Source organism: Eschrichtius robustus, chromosome 12 (genome assembly GCF_028021215.1).
Source record: "Eschrichtius robustus isolate mEscRob2 chromosome 12, mEscRob2.pri, whole genome shotgun sequence".
Lineage (NCBI taxonomy): Eukaryota > Metazoa > Chordata > Mammalia > Artiodactyla > Eschrichtiidae > Eschrichtius > Eschrichtius robustus.
Window position 1 is genome coordinate 66588532 of NC_090835.1, and position 19590 is coordinate 66608121.

At 36.1% G+C, this 19590-nt stretch overlaps 1 protein-coding gene across 1 annotated transcript in view; it reads right to left on the reverse strand.

Moving 5' to 3' along the window:
* MLIP (muscular LMNA interacting protein) overlaps window positions 1-19590 on the reverse strand; it is a 171768-nt gene that overhangs the window by 108011 nt on the left and 44167 nt on the right. The window contains exons 6-9 of the mRNA XM_068559179.1: window positions 18892-18957; window positions 18725-18808; window positions 18545-18604; window positions 6869-6913 (exon numbers count right to left, since the gene is read on the reverse strand). Coding sequence (XP_068415280.1) covers window positions 6869-6913; window positions 18545-18604; window positions 18725-18808; window positions 18892-18957 — 255 coding nt within the window. The remainder of the gene's footprint in view (window positions 1-6868; window positions 6914-18544; window positions 18605-18724; window positions 18809-18891; window positions 18958-19590) is intronic.

Genomic DNA, 19590 nt, shown 5'->3' on the forward strand with positions numbered 1-19590 from the left:
ACATCATTTTAATTACAAAAGAAAAAAAGTGAGAGAAAGATAGAGTAGGAGCATTTTAACCAGCATATCACCATTAAAAAGCAAACAAAACTTTAAAACAAATAGAGCAGTCAAAAAAATGGGAAAGTCAAAATTTCGTATTTCAAAGAAAACCTATTAAAGCGGTAGGTTATATGCAAACTGAAAGAGATAAGACTAAGGAAAGAAATGAAGATTTGAGATCCACTGAAAAATAAATTTCTACACAAAGCCACCAATTAGGCCAAGGCCACTTTGGAGAAACCATTTTCCTCTTCCAAAGACCTCATGCCGGAGGCACATAAAGTATATCCAAGCTCCTCAGTCATTGTCTAGAGTTTCTTTTCCTTGCAATCTGCAGCTTTTCCCCATTCTCGACTTATGGGTGTCAGGCATCACACTAGCAGACACCCTTTTGGGAGACTGGGACAAAATCAAATTGTATCAGGTAAAAAGTATTGAACAGTTACTTTTGCCTTCACCCTATGCACTTCTACTTTGGGCAATATTTTCTTCCCTTTCAGCAGTCATGTCCCTCCTCCCTGAATATAACATCCAATTCAATAGGATTAAAATGTTTCTCTTTGACCTTTTCCCTGTTGGCTTTAATTGTCTTGGGTTTTCTTTTCTTAAGGCTCAAAGAAATCTAATTAGTGATAATGTGTTAATTGAATTATTTTAGTTCTCCCAGATAAGACTGATCTACAGATAAGCAAAAAGGCAAAACTTAGAATATCAACAGAGCCCCTAATAATCCCTGAGTTGCTGAGCTTGGCATTGAGGAAATATAAAATTATAAAATGATAAGACACTGTCTTACCCTTAAGCTAGAGAATGTTCCTGCTATTTGTACATAAGGCACTACTCAAAAGATTGAATCCAAAAGAAGATGGGGTACATATATACAATAACCTATTACTCAGCCATAGAAAAGAATGAAATAATGCCATTTGCAGCAACATGTATGGGCCTAGAGATTATCATACCAAGCAAAGTAAGTCAGAAAGAGAAAGACAAATACCATATGATATCACTTATAAGTGGAATCTAAAATACGACACAAATGAACACATCTACGAAACAGAAACAGACACACAGACATAGAGAACAGACTTGCAGTTGCCAAGGGGGAGGAGAGGTGGGAAAGGAAAGGACTGGGAGTTGGGGATTAGCAGATGCAAACTACTCTATATAGAATGGATAAACAACAAGGTCCTACTGCATAGCACAGGGAATTATTCAATATCCTGTGATAAACCAACATGGAAAATAATATGAAAAAGAATCTATATATGTATAACTGACTCACTTTTCTGTACAGCAGAAATGAACACAACATTGTAAATCAACTACACTTCAATAAAATTTTAAAAAGTTGAATCCAATGGTGAGCATGGTAGTCACCAAAAACAGAGAGATATATGTATGAGGTGTCATATTTTTCTTGCTTCATACTGTTTATTCTACTTGTAGACCTTACCCTATATGAATATCTCACTAAGAGCTATATTATGAGTTAGTGATATGTCCCCAAAAGGTCTAAATGTAAAAAGTAGAGTTGAAAGTATTTAAAAAGTTTGACTCAGTAATTTAGGGAATGATGATTCCACGTTGTTATGAACATAATTGGTAGGCAGAATAAAAGTGCATAGTGACCAGCGACAGTCATGGTTTGCATGTGCAAATGAGGAATAAAAAATCAGATCAAGGGAAGTGTGGCTGAAATATGGCGCCTTCATTTTTGGTGACATCTAAAATGATGATGAGAAGGACCAAAGCATAAAGGATGTCTCATTAAATCATTTCTCTTCTTCCTCATTTAGCTCAGCCTATATAATTACCTTCCTTTCCCTCCTCATCCCCTCTCACACATGCATACCTTGGAAACATTTCTGAACAGTGGGAAAAAAAAAAAAGGAAAGAAAGACAGAAAGAAGAATGATCAGTAGAGTGGAATTTCTTGCTTAAATTCTTCACAACTCATCAAATCTCTGGTCACAACCTATAGAAGCAGATTTGGATCCATGTCTGGATTTAAGTAGATTGGATTTGTCACCTCTTACTCTTAAGATCTATGGCTGCATTAGGGCACATCGACTCTGAAACACTCCAGCCTAGCAACGTTTCCAAGCATAGCAACAAGGGGACTGTGTGAGGTGGCTTAATTGGAGAAGATGACCTTTATTTGAACATCTGTATATATAGAGGGAAATATTCTTAATAAAGTTTGACACATTTTTAATATTCTGTGATATTTTGAAAGCAATATGCTTCCACTGTAATGATATTTTTCTGTCCCTCAAGCTCATTAAAATGAGATTTTACCTCTATGCTATATCATATTCAATAAAGCTGTCTTTGTTATTTCTCTGGCACTTAAAAGTAACTTCTTAAATGTAGAGAGTTTATTAAATAAGTTGTTATCAATAGAATGTGACTCCAAATTACAGTTTTTTTGATAAATTAGTAATAGGTCCAAATACTTGCCCTATTTTCTGAGGTTGCTCTTTATTAAGAAAGCATACTGTGGTTTTGAATTACATGAGTGAAATGAATTTATACTGGTAGTAGTTAATGAAAAATAATAAACATTTACAAAGGCAAGTGTAATGCAAAGAAAAAAAAATAACATTCCCCTCCAAAGATGATAGAGTGAAAACAGAATGAAAGAGAAATTTAATTAGAAAATTCATTCCATTACATAGAGGGAAAGAAACGCTTTAAAAATGAGTGCCATGAGAAACAATCACTTGTAGATTAACTGATAAATTATGAGTTAATTTACATGTAAGCAAATAATTTAAAACATTAGAAATATACTAAATATTATCATCTTAGAAGTTGTCACCAAATATGAAATTATTCATTCAAAGTTTAGGCTGGAGTTTACTGGGGATGAAGAATTAATTTAGACCCAGAATATGAATACTAATGGATAAAATATTTAAGGAAGACAAGTTATTTCCAGCCCTTGTTGGTACACGCAAAAAATAACAACAGGGGCTTTGACATGAGGAAGACCTGGGTTGGATTTTGCTTTCTCTGTGACTTTGTTTCCTCCTCCATAAAGTGGAGATTTGAAATAATCATACCCACTTCATAGGACTGGTATAAGGTTAAATGAGATAGTTAAAGCTGATTTGCAAGGTAAGAACTCAAAACACTAGTTATTATGATTGTTGAATTTGGCATCTGTTAAAAACAATCAAGTGAAATACGAATGATAAATTAATCAATCCCACAGGTTACCTGTGGAGATCAGGACCACTCAACGTGTTTGTTCGCCTTGTTTAAATTCTATGACACTTAAGAGAACCTCAATTAAATTACTTTAAACTGCAATTCAAGTACACGATGAATTGAAGAAAAACCTGGACTTTAATTAGTTTAAGTTGAAGGTCCTTTACTGTATCTGGCTCATCCTAAAAAACAGACTATGTGAAATGTAACAATATGTGCAATCAAGATTAAGAAAAGGAAATGAATTGTTTTACATGGATTTTCTTTCTTTTTTTGATGAAGGAAAGTCAGCTTTTCATCAAAGTCCCCTAAAGAGTAATTAGTCATATCATTTCTCATTATTTAATTAAACCACTCTCAACATCCCAGGAAAATTGGAAATCCAATGGACATACTGACACATTGAAAACTAGCAACTTTGTACATTTGTTTTAACGTCAGCCAGTACTCTGGCTAACTCTCCTCCAATTTCTGCAAGATTGCTCTTTCCTATTTTGTTTACTGTCTCCCACATGCTATGCTTCAGAAATGGGGACCTTGCTGTTCTATTCATCCCTCACACCCCAGTGACTCCATGTGAGTACTGGGGCATGGCAGACACTCAAATATTTGTCAAAATAGTGAAAAAAAGTGGAAAATTGAATAATAGAGCTAGGAACTGGCTACACTTTCTTCTCATCACAATTCACAGACTATATACTATACTTTTAAAGAGCCCCCAGAAATAGGGATTTTGAGTAGACTGTGCTAAGCAGCTGAGGCCATCCTCAAGTGTAAAAAACTTTTTTTTTCTTGGTTCTAATTTAAGTCTTCCCTTTTTTTTCTCTCTGGTGCAGACGTTGGTAAACTGCATGATCCCTGCTTTAGAATCGAATCTAAGAAGCTCTACAAAGGCAATGATACACCAAGTCCCAGCAGGTGTATACTGTGAAGATGCCTACTTTCTTCAAAGTTTTGAAGAGAGATGGTAGAATTGAAATGTTACAGTCTGTAGGATTCTCAGATTTGCTGTTGAGTTTCCATGAGAAAGGAAGGGAGGAAAATGTAGAGATTAATTAATGAATTAAGGGAAAACTATTCAAGTTGCACTTAATATGAGGCATTTGTAGCTCTGCTAATATGAATATTAGAATTTCTAGAAAAATATATTACAGTGTCAGGGGGGAGAGATAAATTAGGAGGTTGGGATTAACGTATATTTATGCACTACTATATATAAAATAGATAATCAACAAGGACCTACTGCATAGCACAGGGAACTCTACTCAATACTCTGTAATAACCTACATGGGAAAAGAACCTGGAAAAGAATAAATATATGTGTAACTAAATCACTTTGCTGTACACCAGAAACTAACACAACATCGTAAATCAGCTACACTCCAGTATAAAATAAAAAATTGTTTAAATAAAAAATAATTTAAAAAAATAAAAAATAAAAAAGTTTTTAATAAAGAAAATATTACAGCATCATTCTTTTTTAAAAATCAGGACATAGTGTATTCAAGGTCAATTGTTGACATATGATTAAGGCTTATAGCTAAGGAACACTTCTGTTCTAAAATTTCATTTTTCTCCTCAAAAAAACTGTATCAGGCATCACTTAGTAAATGTAATAACTGAAACCAAATAGTTACAAGTGTGACTTCTCTCTGATGGCACCAAAAATTGGTTTTCCCATTCCACCATAAAATCATCCCATCTAGTCTTTCAAAAGACATGCACATATTTGAGGTGTCACAAACAACAATTCAAATGTCATTTTGTAAGAGAAATTAAAAAACAAAGCTTTTCCAAGAAACCAAATTTAATCAAAGACAAGAATCTTATCAGAATTAGAGTTTATATTTGTTCAAGGCTATATTAAATCTATTTGATGATTCAGTGTTAACTTTGAATGACTCAAATGCTCTCACAAAGTTTGGGGCAAAGGTTAACCTCCTTTAATCAAGTCGGATAACTGACAGAAGAACAATTTGACATAACTTCTAACTATGGAGATTGAAGCAGCCCCTCCAGAATTGTTTCCACTGCTATCAAATTATCCATCCACCTCCAGGAGGTGTGGGAGGAGGCATCAGCCCTCTGTACCTCATTGTAAATGAGTCTAAATCAGATGCACTTGGGTGCAAATTAGGAGTAGATGAGAAAGGAAGGTGAGAGTAAAGAATATTCTAGCTACTTTTTCTTGGGTCTGGCTCTTGTAGAATGTCTCAGTCACAAAAAAATAGAAGCATCTTTAGGGACTTTCTTTTCTTATATCCAACTGAAGAATCATGGAACTCAGCTAAATCATGGTGTGTCTAGTCTTTCCAAGATAAGGAAGGGGCAGAGAAGGGGGGAGACATGGATAAAGGGAAAAACAAAGGAAAAAGAGAGGGAAAAAGGGGGAGAACCATTATTTATTGAATCATTTCTATGTGTCAGACTACAGTAAGGGCTTTTCATATGTTAACAGTTATAAATCTTACATCAACTAAATATTAGTATCCCAATTTTATAGATGAAAAAATTAAGGCACAGAGAGGTTAAGTGACTTTCCAGGATTCATTAGCAAACAGCAACACTGTGATTAAAACTTGGGTATAGCCCACTAAATGCCTCCACTCTTTTAAGTATTATTCCAAATGACTTCCAGTAATAACAGAAAATAACAGTGAAAACTTCTAGAAAATGTTCTAAGCAGTGTTCCTATCCATACCTTCTAAACATTATTTTCTGAATGTGATGAAGCTCAGTTACTTCACCCAATTTATTATCTGCCCTAGGGAGGTTCTAAAGAAGGCAGAAATGTATAAATTGCAAAGAAGATATGTCACAAAATTTATATTTACTAATTATTGACTCTGAATGGTGATGATGCTGAAAACTACATAGTAGAAAATATGAAGTATAAACTAAAGGGAATAGTTTACTGGTTTCTTTTAAACTAAAAACTAAACACTTGCTTAGGAGACAATCTTGCTTACACTAGAATATGTTGGGTCAGAAGCAGAAGTTGGCCACATGATGGATTATTAGGTAAATAAAGAATAGGAATGAGATGAGGCTATGTGTGTGTGTGTGCATCTAGGACATTTGGAGCCAGATACCCACAATTAATTGAATCAAGTGTGTGAGTCTATACCTACGTACCAATTATTACTATATTTTTGCTCATAGGTGGAAATTGATTTATTTGAAAAAAATTTAAATGAAAGAAAGCAACAAACTAGTCCAAATCAAATAAATTGGCAATCCTATTAGAAACAGACAAATCTTAATGTTTCAACTATATGAGTTGACTCTTTCATAATAAGCACGATAAACCATTACAGAAATGAAAATGTCATCTAAGCCTTGATAATTAGAAAGACAGAAAGCAGGTGTTAGAATTCTGTTTGATTCAGCCAAACTAATCAAATGAGACCTCACTTAAGAAGGAATTTATTCAATAAACTTACCTGACATAACCTGATTTTCCACCTCTGGGCTAATCATACCATCCTACCCCTTCCATTTATGAAAAATTCAACTAATTCAATTTAAATGACTATATAATTGAGTTCTCTCCAAAGCATGCACATGCACCCATTTAAAAAGCAGTATGTATAATTATTAAGGGACTTACGTATTTGGTTTCTCGACCAGCTGCTCTCGGAAGAGTTGTAGGTGTCTATATGAAAATAAAAACAATTACAGTACTGAAGTAATCAAGAAAATGTTAAAAGATTCAACTTCTGGGATAAATATGTTCACCTTTTTTTTCCCTATTAAGACTTTCTAGCCATTACTCCCTCTTTTCTTTACAAACCCCCCTGTCCCTTTGAAAATTATTTCATTAAACACTATCACTTTATTGTTTTTTTCATTGCTGTTATTGATCAGCTTTCTAGGAAATTTTATCTTATTTATTGATGATGTTCATTCATGGATCATAATAGTTCCTTATGTAATTTTGGCAATTTCAAAATTCACACAGAAGTCTCTATCCCCTCAATTCTTTGAGCTGCTCAACTCCAAAGATACTCTTATCCACTCCATTTCAATCTTCTGCTCCCAGGACCATTCCTAGATGTTACCTTCACAAATAAAATGGAAAACTTTTGAAATTTCATTTTCACATCCTCTTCTTAGAACTCTACCTCCCATCTACCATCTTCATTTCTCAAATATCCCAAAACATTTCTTCAGCCTCACTGAGACTTCAAAATCAATGAGCCTTCCCAGCTCCGTTATGGCTTTACTGCCTCTCTCATTACATGTTTCATATTCTCAGCCATTTTAATAGTACCTTAATTTATCTTGCTTCCTTCTCTCCTTGTGACAAACTCACAGAAACTAACAACAACAACAAAAACCTATATATGATGGACCGTGTCATATATTTTCTCTAAATTTGTACTGGAGATGCAAAACATGGCTGAGGAAACTCTCTCAACCAAGCTAACTGATTTCATTAAAAATTTTGAAATGATATTGTACATCAACTATATTTCAATAAAAAATAAGAAATTAGCTATGGATACATGCAAGTGCACTTGGGTTGCAGGGAGGAATAGACTACAAAGGAGCACAAGGAAACTTTTTCTTTTGATGGAAGTTTTATATCTTGGATATGGTGGAGGTTACACAACTCTATGCTTTGTCAAAACTCATAGAACTGTATACTAAAGGGGAAAATCTTATAGTAGGTAAATTATACCTCAATAAACCTGACTTTTAAAGCAGAACTATATAAGCTATAATAGAGAACTGAACATAGGGACTGAAGAATATAATAGATACTGAACAGATACTTGAACTGGAATATCAGATTGATGAATTCTCTTAGAGGCATTAGGAAGCAATAAATTAAGAAAATATTTAAAGATTAAGAGACATAGAATACAGAAGCAAAGGTGACAAAATCAGTCTAGTAAGAGTCCTAGGAGGAAAGAAATGTTTGAAAAAAAATAATGACTAAAACGATCTTAAATGTAAGGGGAAAAAAATAGTGAAAACTTTAGATGAAAGATCAAAGAGATACATAAGAGAAAAACAAAGAACACTTAGACACATAATAGGAAAAATCAGTAACATCATAGACAAAGATAAAATTCTAAAAGATCACAGTGCCGCTCTGTAAATGATCACTCTGTAGCAGAGGAGTAAATATCACGCTGACAAAATACTTCACAAGTTATGTTGTTGATAAAAAAAGAACCTAGACAAAAAGCTGTTGAAAAGAGGGGACCTATAATTTTACATCCAGCAAAACTATACTTTAAAAGAAGGGGGGGGACAGAGTCAAGATGGCAGTGTGAGAAGATGTGGAGTTCATGTCTCCCCACAACTAGGGCACATGCTGGACACTGGTGGGGGACCTCAATGCCCAAGGAAATGAGAGGAACCCCCAAGCAAACTGGTAGGATGTGGGGGGACTGAGGGGGGAGGAGAAGTGGAGGCCAGACAGTACAGGTGCCCCTGAGGGGTGGCTGAGAGGGGGGAGGGGTTCCCAAGTGGAGGGACTCTCAGGGGCTCAGATTGTGGGGAATGTACCCAGAGTTTCTCCTGCCCAATCAGCTGGGGAAGTCTGCCCAGCTCTTGGGCCACGTCCTATGCATTCAGAGTCACCCTCTGGGCTGCGTTGGTCCTGGGGGCATAGGATGGAGGCTGGGGGGAGAACAAGAGAAGCAGGAGGGAGGGGCCCTCCAGGACCAAAGGAGCAGGAGAGGCATGGAGGGCATTTGCTTTGCCTACTTGAGCCTGGGAAGCCTGCTCGGCTACCAGGTGGGGTCCCCTGCTCTCTGAGACCAGAGGTGGGAGGCACACCTGGGCCCCTTCTGTTCCATTAAGTCTAAGCCCCACCCCCCATACCTCCCAGGGCCTTTTCCAGCCCTGTGGGTCTTAAGCATAGGTCCCACCCACTGCCCAAACCCCACCCTTGCTTAGGACCTGCCCTCCACAGCCAAGGCCTTTTCCACCTTTTTGGGTTTTTTCTCCTCCTCTTTCTTACTATTGTGGTTCTGTTTACCCTTCTGGTTGTTGTTTCATCTATTTTTTAATTTTTATATTCTTTCTAACATATCTGTTAGTTTCTTAGTCTAATTTTATTTTTTAATTTGTTATTGTTCTTTTTTTTTTTTTTTCTGCTGCCCTGCACAGCTTGCAGGATATTTGTTCACCAGCCAGGGGTCAGGCCAAAGGTCCTGTGATGGGAACTCTGAGTCCAAACCACTGGACTAACAGAGAACTTCAGACCCCAAGGAATATTCATCAGAGTGAGGTCTCCCAAAGGTCCTCATCTTGACACTAAGACCCAGGTATACCCAACAGCCTACAAACTCCAGTGTTGGAAGCCTCAGACCAAACAACCAGTAAGACAGGAACACAATCCCACTCATCAAAAAAAAAAAAAAAAAAAAAAAAAAAAAAATTAGAAGGCAAAAAATACGTCAGAGATGAAGGAGCAAGGTAAAAACCTACAAGACCAAATAAATGAAGAGGATATTGGCAATCTACCTGAAAAAGAATTCAGAGTAATGATAGTAAAGATGATCCAGGATCTCAGAAATAGAATGGAAGCATGGATTGAGAAAATACAAGATATGTTTAACAAAGGTCTAGAAGAACTAAAGAACAAACAAACAGAGATGAACAACACAATAACTGAAATTAAAAATACACTAGAAGGAATCAATAACAGAATAACTGAGGCAGAAGAACAAGTAAGTGAGCTGGAAGACAAAATGGTGGAAATAATTGCCGAGGAGCAGAATAAAGAAAAAAGAATGAAAGGAATTGAAGACAAGCTCAGAGACCTCTGGGACAACACTAAACACACCAACATTCAAATTATAGGGGTCCGAGAAAAAGAAGGGGTCTGAGGAAATATTTGAAAAGATTATAGTGGAAAACTTCCCACTATAATCCTTTCCCATGGAAAAGGAAAGTCACCCAAGCCCAGGAAGCACAGAGAGTTCCGTAAAAGATAAACCCGATGAGAAACACACCAAGACACACATTAATCAAAAAAACAAAAATTAAATTCAAAGTAAAAATATTAAAAGCAGCAAGGGAAAAACAAAAAATAACATACAAAGGAATCCCCATAAGGTTATCAGCTGATTTTTTAGCAGAAACTCTGCAGGCCAAAAGGGAGTGGCAGGATATACTTAAAGTGATGAAAGAGAAAAATCTACACCCATGATTACTCTACCCAGCAAGGATCTCATTCAGGTTTGACAGAGAAATCAAAAGCTTTTCAGACAGGCAAAACCTAAGAGAGTTCAGCACCACCAAACCAGCTTTACAACAAATGCTAAAGGAACTTCTCTAGGCAGGAAACACAAGAGAAGAAAAAGACCCACAAAAACAAACCCAAAACGATTAAGAAAATGGTAATAGGAACATACATATTGGCAATAACCTTGAATGTAAATGGTATATATGCCCTAACCAAAAGACACATACTGGCTGAATGGATACAAAAACAAGACCTGTATATATGTTGTCTACAAGACACCCACTTCAGACCTAGGGACACACACAGACTAAAAGTGAGGGGATGTAAAAAAGATACTCCATGCAAATGGAAATCAAAAGAAAGCTAGAGTAGCAATACTCGTATCAGATAAAATAGACTTAAAAATAAAGACTGTTACAAGAGATAAGGAAGGACACTACATAATGTTCAAGGTATCAATTCAGGAAGAAGATATAACAATTATAAATGTTTATGCACCCAACATAGGAGCACCTCAATACATAAGGCAAATGTTAACAACCATGAATGGGGAAATCGACAGTAACACAATAGTAGAAGGGAACTTTAACACCCCACTTACACCAATGGACAGATCATCCAAACAGAATATAAATAAGGAAACAAAAGATTTAAATAACACAATAGACCAGATAGATTTAACTGATACCAAAACCAGAAAAGATATCACAAAAAAAATTATAGACCAATATCACTGATGAACATAGATGCAAAAATCCTCAACAAAATGCTAGCAAACAGAATCCAACAACATATTAAAAGGATCATACACTGTGATCAAGTGAGATTTATCCCAGGGATGCAAGGATTCTTCAATACATGCAAATCAATCAATGTGATACACCATATTAACAAATTAAGGCATAAAAACCATATCATCACCTCAATAGATGCAGAAAAAGCTTCTGACAAAATACAACACCGATTTATGACAAAATCTCTCCAGAAAGTGAGCATAGAGGGAACCTACCTCAACATAATAAAGGCCATATATGACAAACCCACAGTAAACCACATACTCAATGGAGAAAAATTGAAAGCATTTCCTCTAAGGTCAGGAACAAGACAAGGATGCCCACTCTCACCACTCCTATTCAACATAGTTTTGGAAGTCCTAACCACAACAATCAGAGAAGAAAAAGAAATAAAAGGAATACAAATTGGAAAAGAAGAAGTAAAACTGTCACTCTCTGCAGATGACATGATACTATACATAGAAAATCCTAAAGATGCCACCGGAAAACTACTAGAACTAATCAATGAATTTGGTAAGGTGCAGGATACAAAATTAATGCACAGAAATCTCTGGCCTTCCTATGCAGTAACAACGAAAAATCAGAAAGAGAAATTAAGGAAACAATCCCATCTACCATAAAATACCTAGGAATAAACCTGCCTACGGAGGTGAAAGACTTGTACTCAGAAAACTATAAAACACTGATGAAGGAAATCAAAGATTACATAAACAGTTGGAGAAATATGCCATGTTCTTGGATTGGAAGAATCAATACTGTGAAAATGACTATACTACCCAAAGCAATCTACAGATTCAGTGCAATCCCTATCAAACTACCAATGGCATTCTTCACAGAATTAGAACACAAAATGTTGCAATTCATATGGAAACACAAAAGACCCCAAATAGCCAAAGCAATCTTGAGAAAGAAAAACGGAGCTGAAGGAATCAGGCTCCCCGACTTCAAACTATATTACAAAGCTACAGTAATCAAGACAGTATGGTACCGGCACAAAAACAGAAATATAGATCAATGGTAAAGGATACAAAGCCCAGAGATAAACCTACGCACATATGGTCACTTAATTTACAACAAAGGGGCAAGAACATACAATAGAGAAAAGACAGCCTCTTCAATAAGTGGTGCTAGGAAAACTGGACAGCTACATGTAAAAGAATGAAATTAGAACACTACCTAACAACATACACAAAAATAAACTCCAAATAGATTAAAGATCTAAATGTAAGACTGGACACTATAAAACTCTTAGAGGAAAACATAGGAAAAACACTCTTTGACATAAACCACAGCAAGATCTTTTTGGACCCAACTCTTAGATTAATAAAAACAAAATAGAAAACAAAATAGTAAATAAAAACAAAAATAGGGCTTCCTTGGTGATGCAGTGGTTAAGAATCTGCCTGCCAATGCAGGGGACACGGGTTCGAGCCCTGGTCTGGGAAGATCCCACATGCCGCAGAGCAACTAAGCCCGTGAGCCACAACTACTGAACCTGTGTGTCTGGAGCCTGTGCTCCGCAACGGGAGAGACCGTGACAGTCAGAGGCCTGCGCACCGCGATGAAGAGTGGCCCCCGCTTGCCGCAAGTGGAGAAAGCCCTCGCACGGAAACGAAGACCCAACACAGCCATAAATAAATTAATTAATTAATAAAAACAAACAAACAAACAAAAATAAACATATGGGACCTAATTAAGCTTAAAACTTTTGCACAGCAAAGGAAACCATAAACCAGATGAAAAGACAACCCTCAGAATGGGAGAAAATATTTGCAAATGAATCAACGGACAAAGGATTAATCTCCAAAATATACAAACAGCTCATGGAGCTCAATATCAGAAAAACAAACAATCCAATTAAAAAATGGGCAGAAGGCCTAAATAGACATTTCACCAAAGAAGACATACAGCTGACCAAGAAGCATATGAAAAGATGCTCTACATCACTAATTATTAGAGAAAGGCAAATCAAAACTACAATGAGCAATCACCTCACACCCGTCAGATGGCCATTATCAAAAAAATCTAGAAACAGTAAATGCTGGAAAGGGTGTGGTGAAAAGGGAACCCTCTTGCACTGTTGGTGGGAATGTAAATTGATACAGTCACTATGGAGAATAGTATGGAGGTTCCTTAAAGAACTAAAAATAGAACTACCATATGGCCCAACAATCCCACTACTGGGCATATACCCTGAGAAAACCATAATTCTAAAAGAGACATGTGGGCTTCACTGGTGGAGCAGTGGTTAAGAATCCACCTACCAATGCAGGGGTCAGGGGTTCAAACCCTGGTCTGGGAAGATCCCACATGCTGCAGAGCAACTAAGCCTGTGCACCACAACTACTGAGCCTGCACTCTAGAGCCCACGAGCCGCAACTACTGAGCTCACGTGCCACAGATACTGAAGCCCACCTGCCTAGAGCCCATGCTCTGTGACAAGACAAGCCACTGCAACGAGGACCCCACGCACCAAAATGAAGAGTAGCCCCCACTCACCACACTAGAGAAAACCCACATGCAGCAATGAAGACCCAATGCAGCCAAAAATAAATAAATTAAATAAATTAATTTAAAAAAATTTTTTTAAATAAAAGAGATGTACCACAATGTTCATTGCAGCACTATTTATAATAGCCAGGACATGGAACCAACCTAAATGTCCATCCACAGATGAATGGATAAAGAACATGTGGCACATATATACGATGGAATATTGCTCACCATAAAAAGAAACAAAATTGAGTTATTTGTAGTGAGGTGGATGGACCTACAGTCTGTCACAGAGAGTAAAGTAAGTCAGAAAGAGAAAAACAAATACCGTATGCTAACGCATATATATGGAATCTAAAATTTAAAAAAAATGGTACTGATGAACCTAGTGGCAGGGCAGGAATAAAGCCTTAGACATAGAGAATGGACTTGAGGACATGGAGGTTGGGGGAGGGGGAAGCTGGAGCAAAGTGAGAGTAGCATCGACATATATGCATTACCAAATGTAAGATAGATAGCTAGTGGGAAGCAGTAGCATAGCACAGGGAAATCAGCTCTGTGCTTTGCGACGACCTAGAGGGGTGGGATAGGGAAGGTGGGAGGGAGGCTCAAGAGGGAGGGGATATGGGGATATATATGTATGCATATGGCTGATTCACTTTGTTGTACAACAGTGACTAACACAGTACTGTGAAGCAATTATACTTCAATAAAGATCTATTAAAAATAAACAAATAAATTTAACTAAAAATAAATAAATAAAAGGGCAAAATAATGATAATCTCAGTAACACAGGCAATAGAATCAATACAAAAAAACCTTATTGAATACAACAAAGAGGTCAACAAGAAGAAAAATAAATCCAGGAAAATCTATGAATGTGTAAGAAATGAGGATCTAAATAAAGTATGTGTCTAAATAAGGAAGAAATCAAGAAAAATATAACCATTAAAATTCAGATCTAGATGTCCAAAAAATACTAACAAACTATGTCTACATACATATGTATAGATAGATAGATAAATAGATAGATCGATCAATCTTGATTAAAAACAACAGGAAAGTGAAAAATGCTGTGGAACTTAAGTTTAGAAAAAGATATATGTAAGCTTTAAAATTGATAGGAAAATAAGCATAATTATTGTCTTTAATAATTTAGACGTAAATATGAAAAGTAACAAAAATGTAAAGTAAAATTTTCAAAATTTTCAAACCAGTAAATATCAAAATATCCAAAGGAAAGCAGGAAAGTCAAAAAAGAAAACAGTTCAGGTAGCAAATATAAAATAAGATAGGAGATATTAGTCCTAATATAAGAAGAATTACAGTAATTGTTAATGGTTTAAGGTCCCAGATAAACAGAATTTCAGATCAACTATAAAAGTGATATCTAGAAATATGTTGTCTTGAAGAAAATAAGATGAGTGTACAAAAAGATAAAAAAATAAAGTAATAGAAAATAGTAAAAAAATAATAATAATAGAAAAAAGTAATAAAAGATACATCTAGGAAAACATGAATTAAAAATTACATACATGTTATGTATCAATATATAAGGTCACAATTTTCATATGAGACTAAAAAGAACAGCCTCAGGTTCACAAGGACTGTATGGGCTACTAAAGTCTAGAAAAATCAAAACGATGAGAATAAATACATAAGCAATAGCAATATAGTTTCAAAATCAAAGTCAAATCTTATAAACACTTCTCTAGCCTTATTCGTTCTCTTTCTTGGCAACAATCACCACGATCACACTCTCTTAAACACTGTGCTCTTGTAGCTTCCATGTTACCACACTGCTCTGACCACAATAGATTTTCATTCTCCTTGATTGGACCTGCAATATTTTGTTCCTGGGAGCTCCGTACAGGGTGTCCACAGCATCGACGTACCAATCATCCCCCGATCCCTCCTACCAGCTCCAGCACACAGGTTTAAGGCCTCCTGACACACATCTTGAACTTATCCTATCCAAATAAACATAACCCTCTTCCCTCTACCACACTGAGCCTCCTTCACGTTTGTCTACAGTCGAGGCAAAGAGCGGGAGCTCTTCCACGATTCTCCTCTCCTTCTCTGCACACATCCAAACCCAAGCAAGGCTGCAATATTTCTTTCATACCCAGTGCTTCTCTGCAGCTCCTCTGCACCAGGCCACCGTCATGTTTCCTCTGACCTCGGTAGCCTTCTCACAGCAGCCATCAGCCATCTTTCTCAATGGTTTCATATTATTCCCCCCGGATTTTTATATCTTCCCATTTTCCCTGGAATCCAAACTTCATGGCACGGCACGTAAATATCCTCACCATCCCTACACCCCTTTCTCACCTCATTTCACACTGTTCAACATACTGCAACCACACTGGCCTTCATGCACACTAAGCTCTTTCCTGCCAGGATATTTGCACATGCTTACTCCTCTTCCTGAAAGCTATTCTCCCTGATCTTTCTATGACTGGCTTCTTTCCTTCATGGTCTCAGTTTGAATCCTACTTTCGGATCGCTATATCCAAAGTACACCTCTCAGCGTGGAGAAAAAGGAACCCCCCTACCTTGTTGGTGGGAATGAAAATTGGTGCAACCACTATGGAGAACAGTATGGAGGTTCCTTAAAAAACTAAAAATAGAACTACCATATGATCCTGCAATCCCACTCCTGGGCATATGTCCAGAGGAAACTCCAATTTGAAAAGATACATGCACGCCAATGTTCATTGGAGTGCTATTTACAATAGTCAAGACATGGACACAACTTAAATGTCTGTTGACAGATGCATGGATAAAGAAGATGTGGTGCATATATACAATGGAACATTACTCAGCCATAAAAAATAATGAAATAATGCCATTTGCAGCAACATGGATGGACCTAGCAATTATCATACTAACTTATGTAAGTCAGACAAAGACAAATACCATATGATATCACTTATATGTGGAATCCAGAAAAAAAAAAAAGATACAAATGAACTTATTTACAAAACAGAACAGACCCACAGACATAGAAAACAAATTTATGGTTACCAAAGGGGAAAGGGGGTGTGGGGAGGGGTACATTAGCAGGCTGGGATTAACATATACATACTCCTATATATAAAATAGATAAACAACAAGGTCTTACTGTATAGCATAGGGAACTATACTCAATATTTTGTAATAACTTATAAGGGAAAAGAATCTGAAAAAGAATACATATCTGTATATTTGTGTAACTGAATCACTGTGCTGTAACCTGAAACTAACACTACATTGTAAATCAACTCTACTTCAATTAAAAAAAAAAAGTACGCCTCTCCGATTACTCTGCCTTGCTCACACTTATCACGATAGTACCTCACAGTGCCAAGCCCATAGTAAGCACTAATAAATATTTGTTAAATGAAATAATTGCCTTAAATTGAATGGCCTAGAATAATGTATCTTTAACACTATAAGCGTTAAATATTTGTTAAATAAATCAATAACACAGGTTATTACTCATATGTTACTTAAGTCCTATTCCTATTACATTTAATATAATATAGGGTATTTTTACATGTCCAACAAATGAAATGAGAAAAAAATACATTTAAAATTTATATAGTCTCTGGCAAATCAAACTTTTCTATCTTTAGATTAAAAGACTTAAAGAATATACAAAACAGGTTACAAATAGAGAAGCTATAAGTATCCATTTGCAGGTTCTCTTTACTAAAATATAATAATATTGACCATGAGTGATTACCTGGCTTCTACATCATTATTAAAGGATATTTGTCTATAATGTTCCAATTGAAAATTAGAAATACTCTTTTAGTTATAGGCAATTCTGTACATTTAAAATCTACTTTAAACACAACTTTGTAAATCAACTTTAATAAAAATTTTTAAATAAGTAAAATAAAATAAAATCTACTTTATACATACACTGTCCAATTTTGAAAAAGAATATGCAAAAAGTATTTATACTAATTCCAAGAGAGAAAATAAGACTGACCAAAAAAGCCTAACAATTATCAATAAAAGAAAAACCACAATCATTTTGAAATTTGGGTAAGTAGATCTGTACAAAGCATTCAAAAAATAATAACTTGGAGAAATGTAATATTTCATCCCAACAAATGAAAAAGGCTACATGATAAGAAGAGAGTACTTAAATATTCAATTATAACAATGCTTTAGTAATCCTCAAATGATCTAAAATATCCAGGATTCTGTCCCTCTGAGTCAACGAACAATGAAATAAATTCAGTTAACCAAAAGAAAAGAATTCCAGAAATAATACCAGTATTAAAGCTCTAAGACTAACACTACTTTAGTCTACCTCATTGTCAGTTTCTACAAGTCTAAGGGCTCTGAATTACATAAGGACTGAAGCTATGGTTTGGGATGAGAATAAGTCACAAATTCTACATACAGTTCTATATCTTAAATGCCAACATATAACAACACAGTCTAATACTTTGGCTTTCAAACTGTTTTGAACTTGACCTACGGTTAGAAATAGATTTTACTGCAACCTATATACACATGCCTATACCTGTACATGCAAATGAATTAAAATAAATGTCAACAATACCTACTCACTGCTTGGAATAATACAGTTTGATTGATAGTTTATATTCTTATTATTCTATTTTTAATATGCTGTTTGCTAACAACAAATAAACAAACAAAAAACAAAAAGAAACACAATGCTAGTTGCTATCCACTAATTTCCCAAATCACTACTGGGCCTTGACCTGCAGTTTAAAAATCATTAATCTAGTAACTCTTATGGTTCAGTAAATTATATTAAATACATACATACTTTGATTGTGTCAGAACCCAAAAATGTCTGTAGGGAACTTGAAGGAGAATCAGAAGAATGCTAGAAAAAAAAAAAAAAAAAAGAGGACAAGCTTATGATGCATCCATCCTAGCCAAGCAGAGGGAAATGAAGTGAAGCAAAGCAAAGGTTTGAATTGCACGGTCTAGTCTAAGGCATTACCATAGACAAGGAATCCTGTAAGACCTTATCAATGGTAGCACAGAGCTCTTCAGTTTGCTGCCTGAGCTGTTCAGGGGAACACAACTGGAAGAATTGAAACCAGGTACTGGGTTAGCAATGAGTTTCGGGATTGCATTTCAAAAGCAGGGGTGATCTGAAGCCATTACCTCCAAAGGTGGATCTAATGTGTTGTCCTTGGAGATGCTCTCTGTCTTGGCTGGTTCGTCTAGTGCCTAGTGATAATAAATGAAATAGTTCTCATGTGAGGATTTTAGTCAAATATACATGTAGTAAAGTCTGAATTCAAAGAAAGCCCTGTATGTCTCAAGAAGAAATATCTTTGAAACATTTGATGAACTATTCTCTGACCTGGAGGCATTGTCCACAACTGCCTACTTTCTCCTGTGGAACTAGTATCTCCAATATAAGGAGTCTTGTAGTTCTTGTGGGCACAAGCCCCATTGGCTTTTGGAGCTAAGTATTTTGGGGGCTTGTCCCTTGGGTGGGAGGCTTAAAGGCTGGGACATTAGATGTGCAGCCTAAAACCTCAGGGCAAAGTTGGGAGCTGGGGTTTCCCTCCCAATTGTTTGGCACTGTGCCAGGGATGGGGTTGATGGCAAGAATGTATCTCAGCCATTCCTGCCAGGTTTTGTATGGGTATTTTCTTATTAATCTGAGATGCTGGAGTCACTCAGCTGGTTTCTGGATTTCTCTCAGAGGGAATTTCTCCATGTGCAGCTTTATATTCAATGTGTCCCTAGGAGGAGAGAAGTTCAGAAGCTGCCTATGTTGCCATCTTGGTCCATCTCCTTCATCATTTCTAATATTTATTTGTGTCCACCTGCTTTTGTTCTTAATCAAATTCC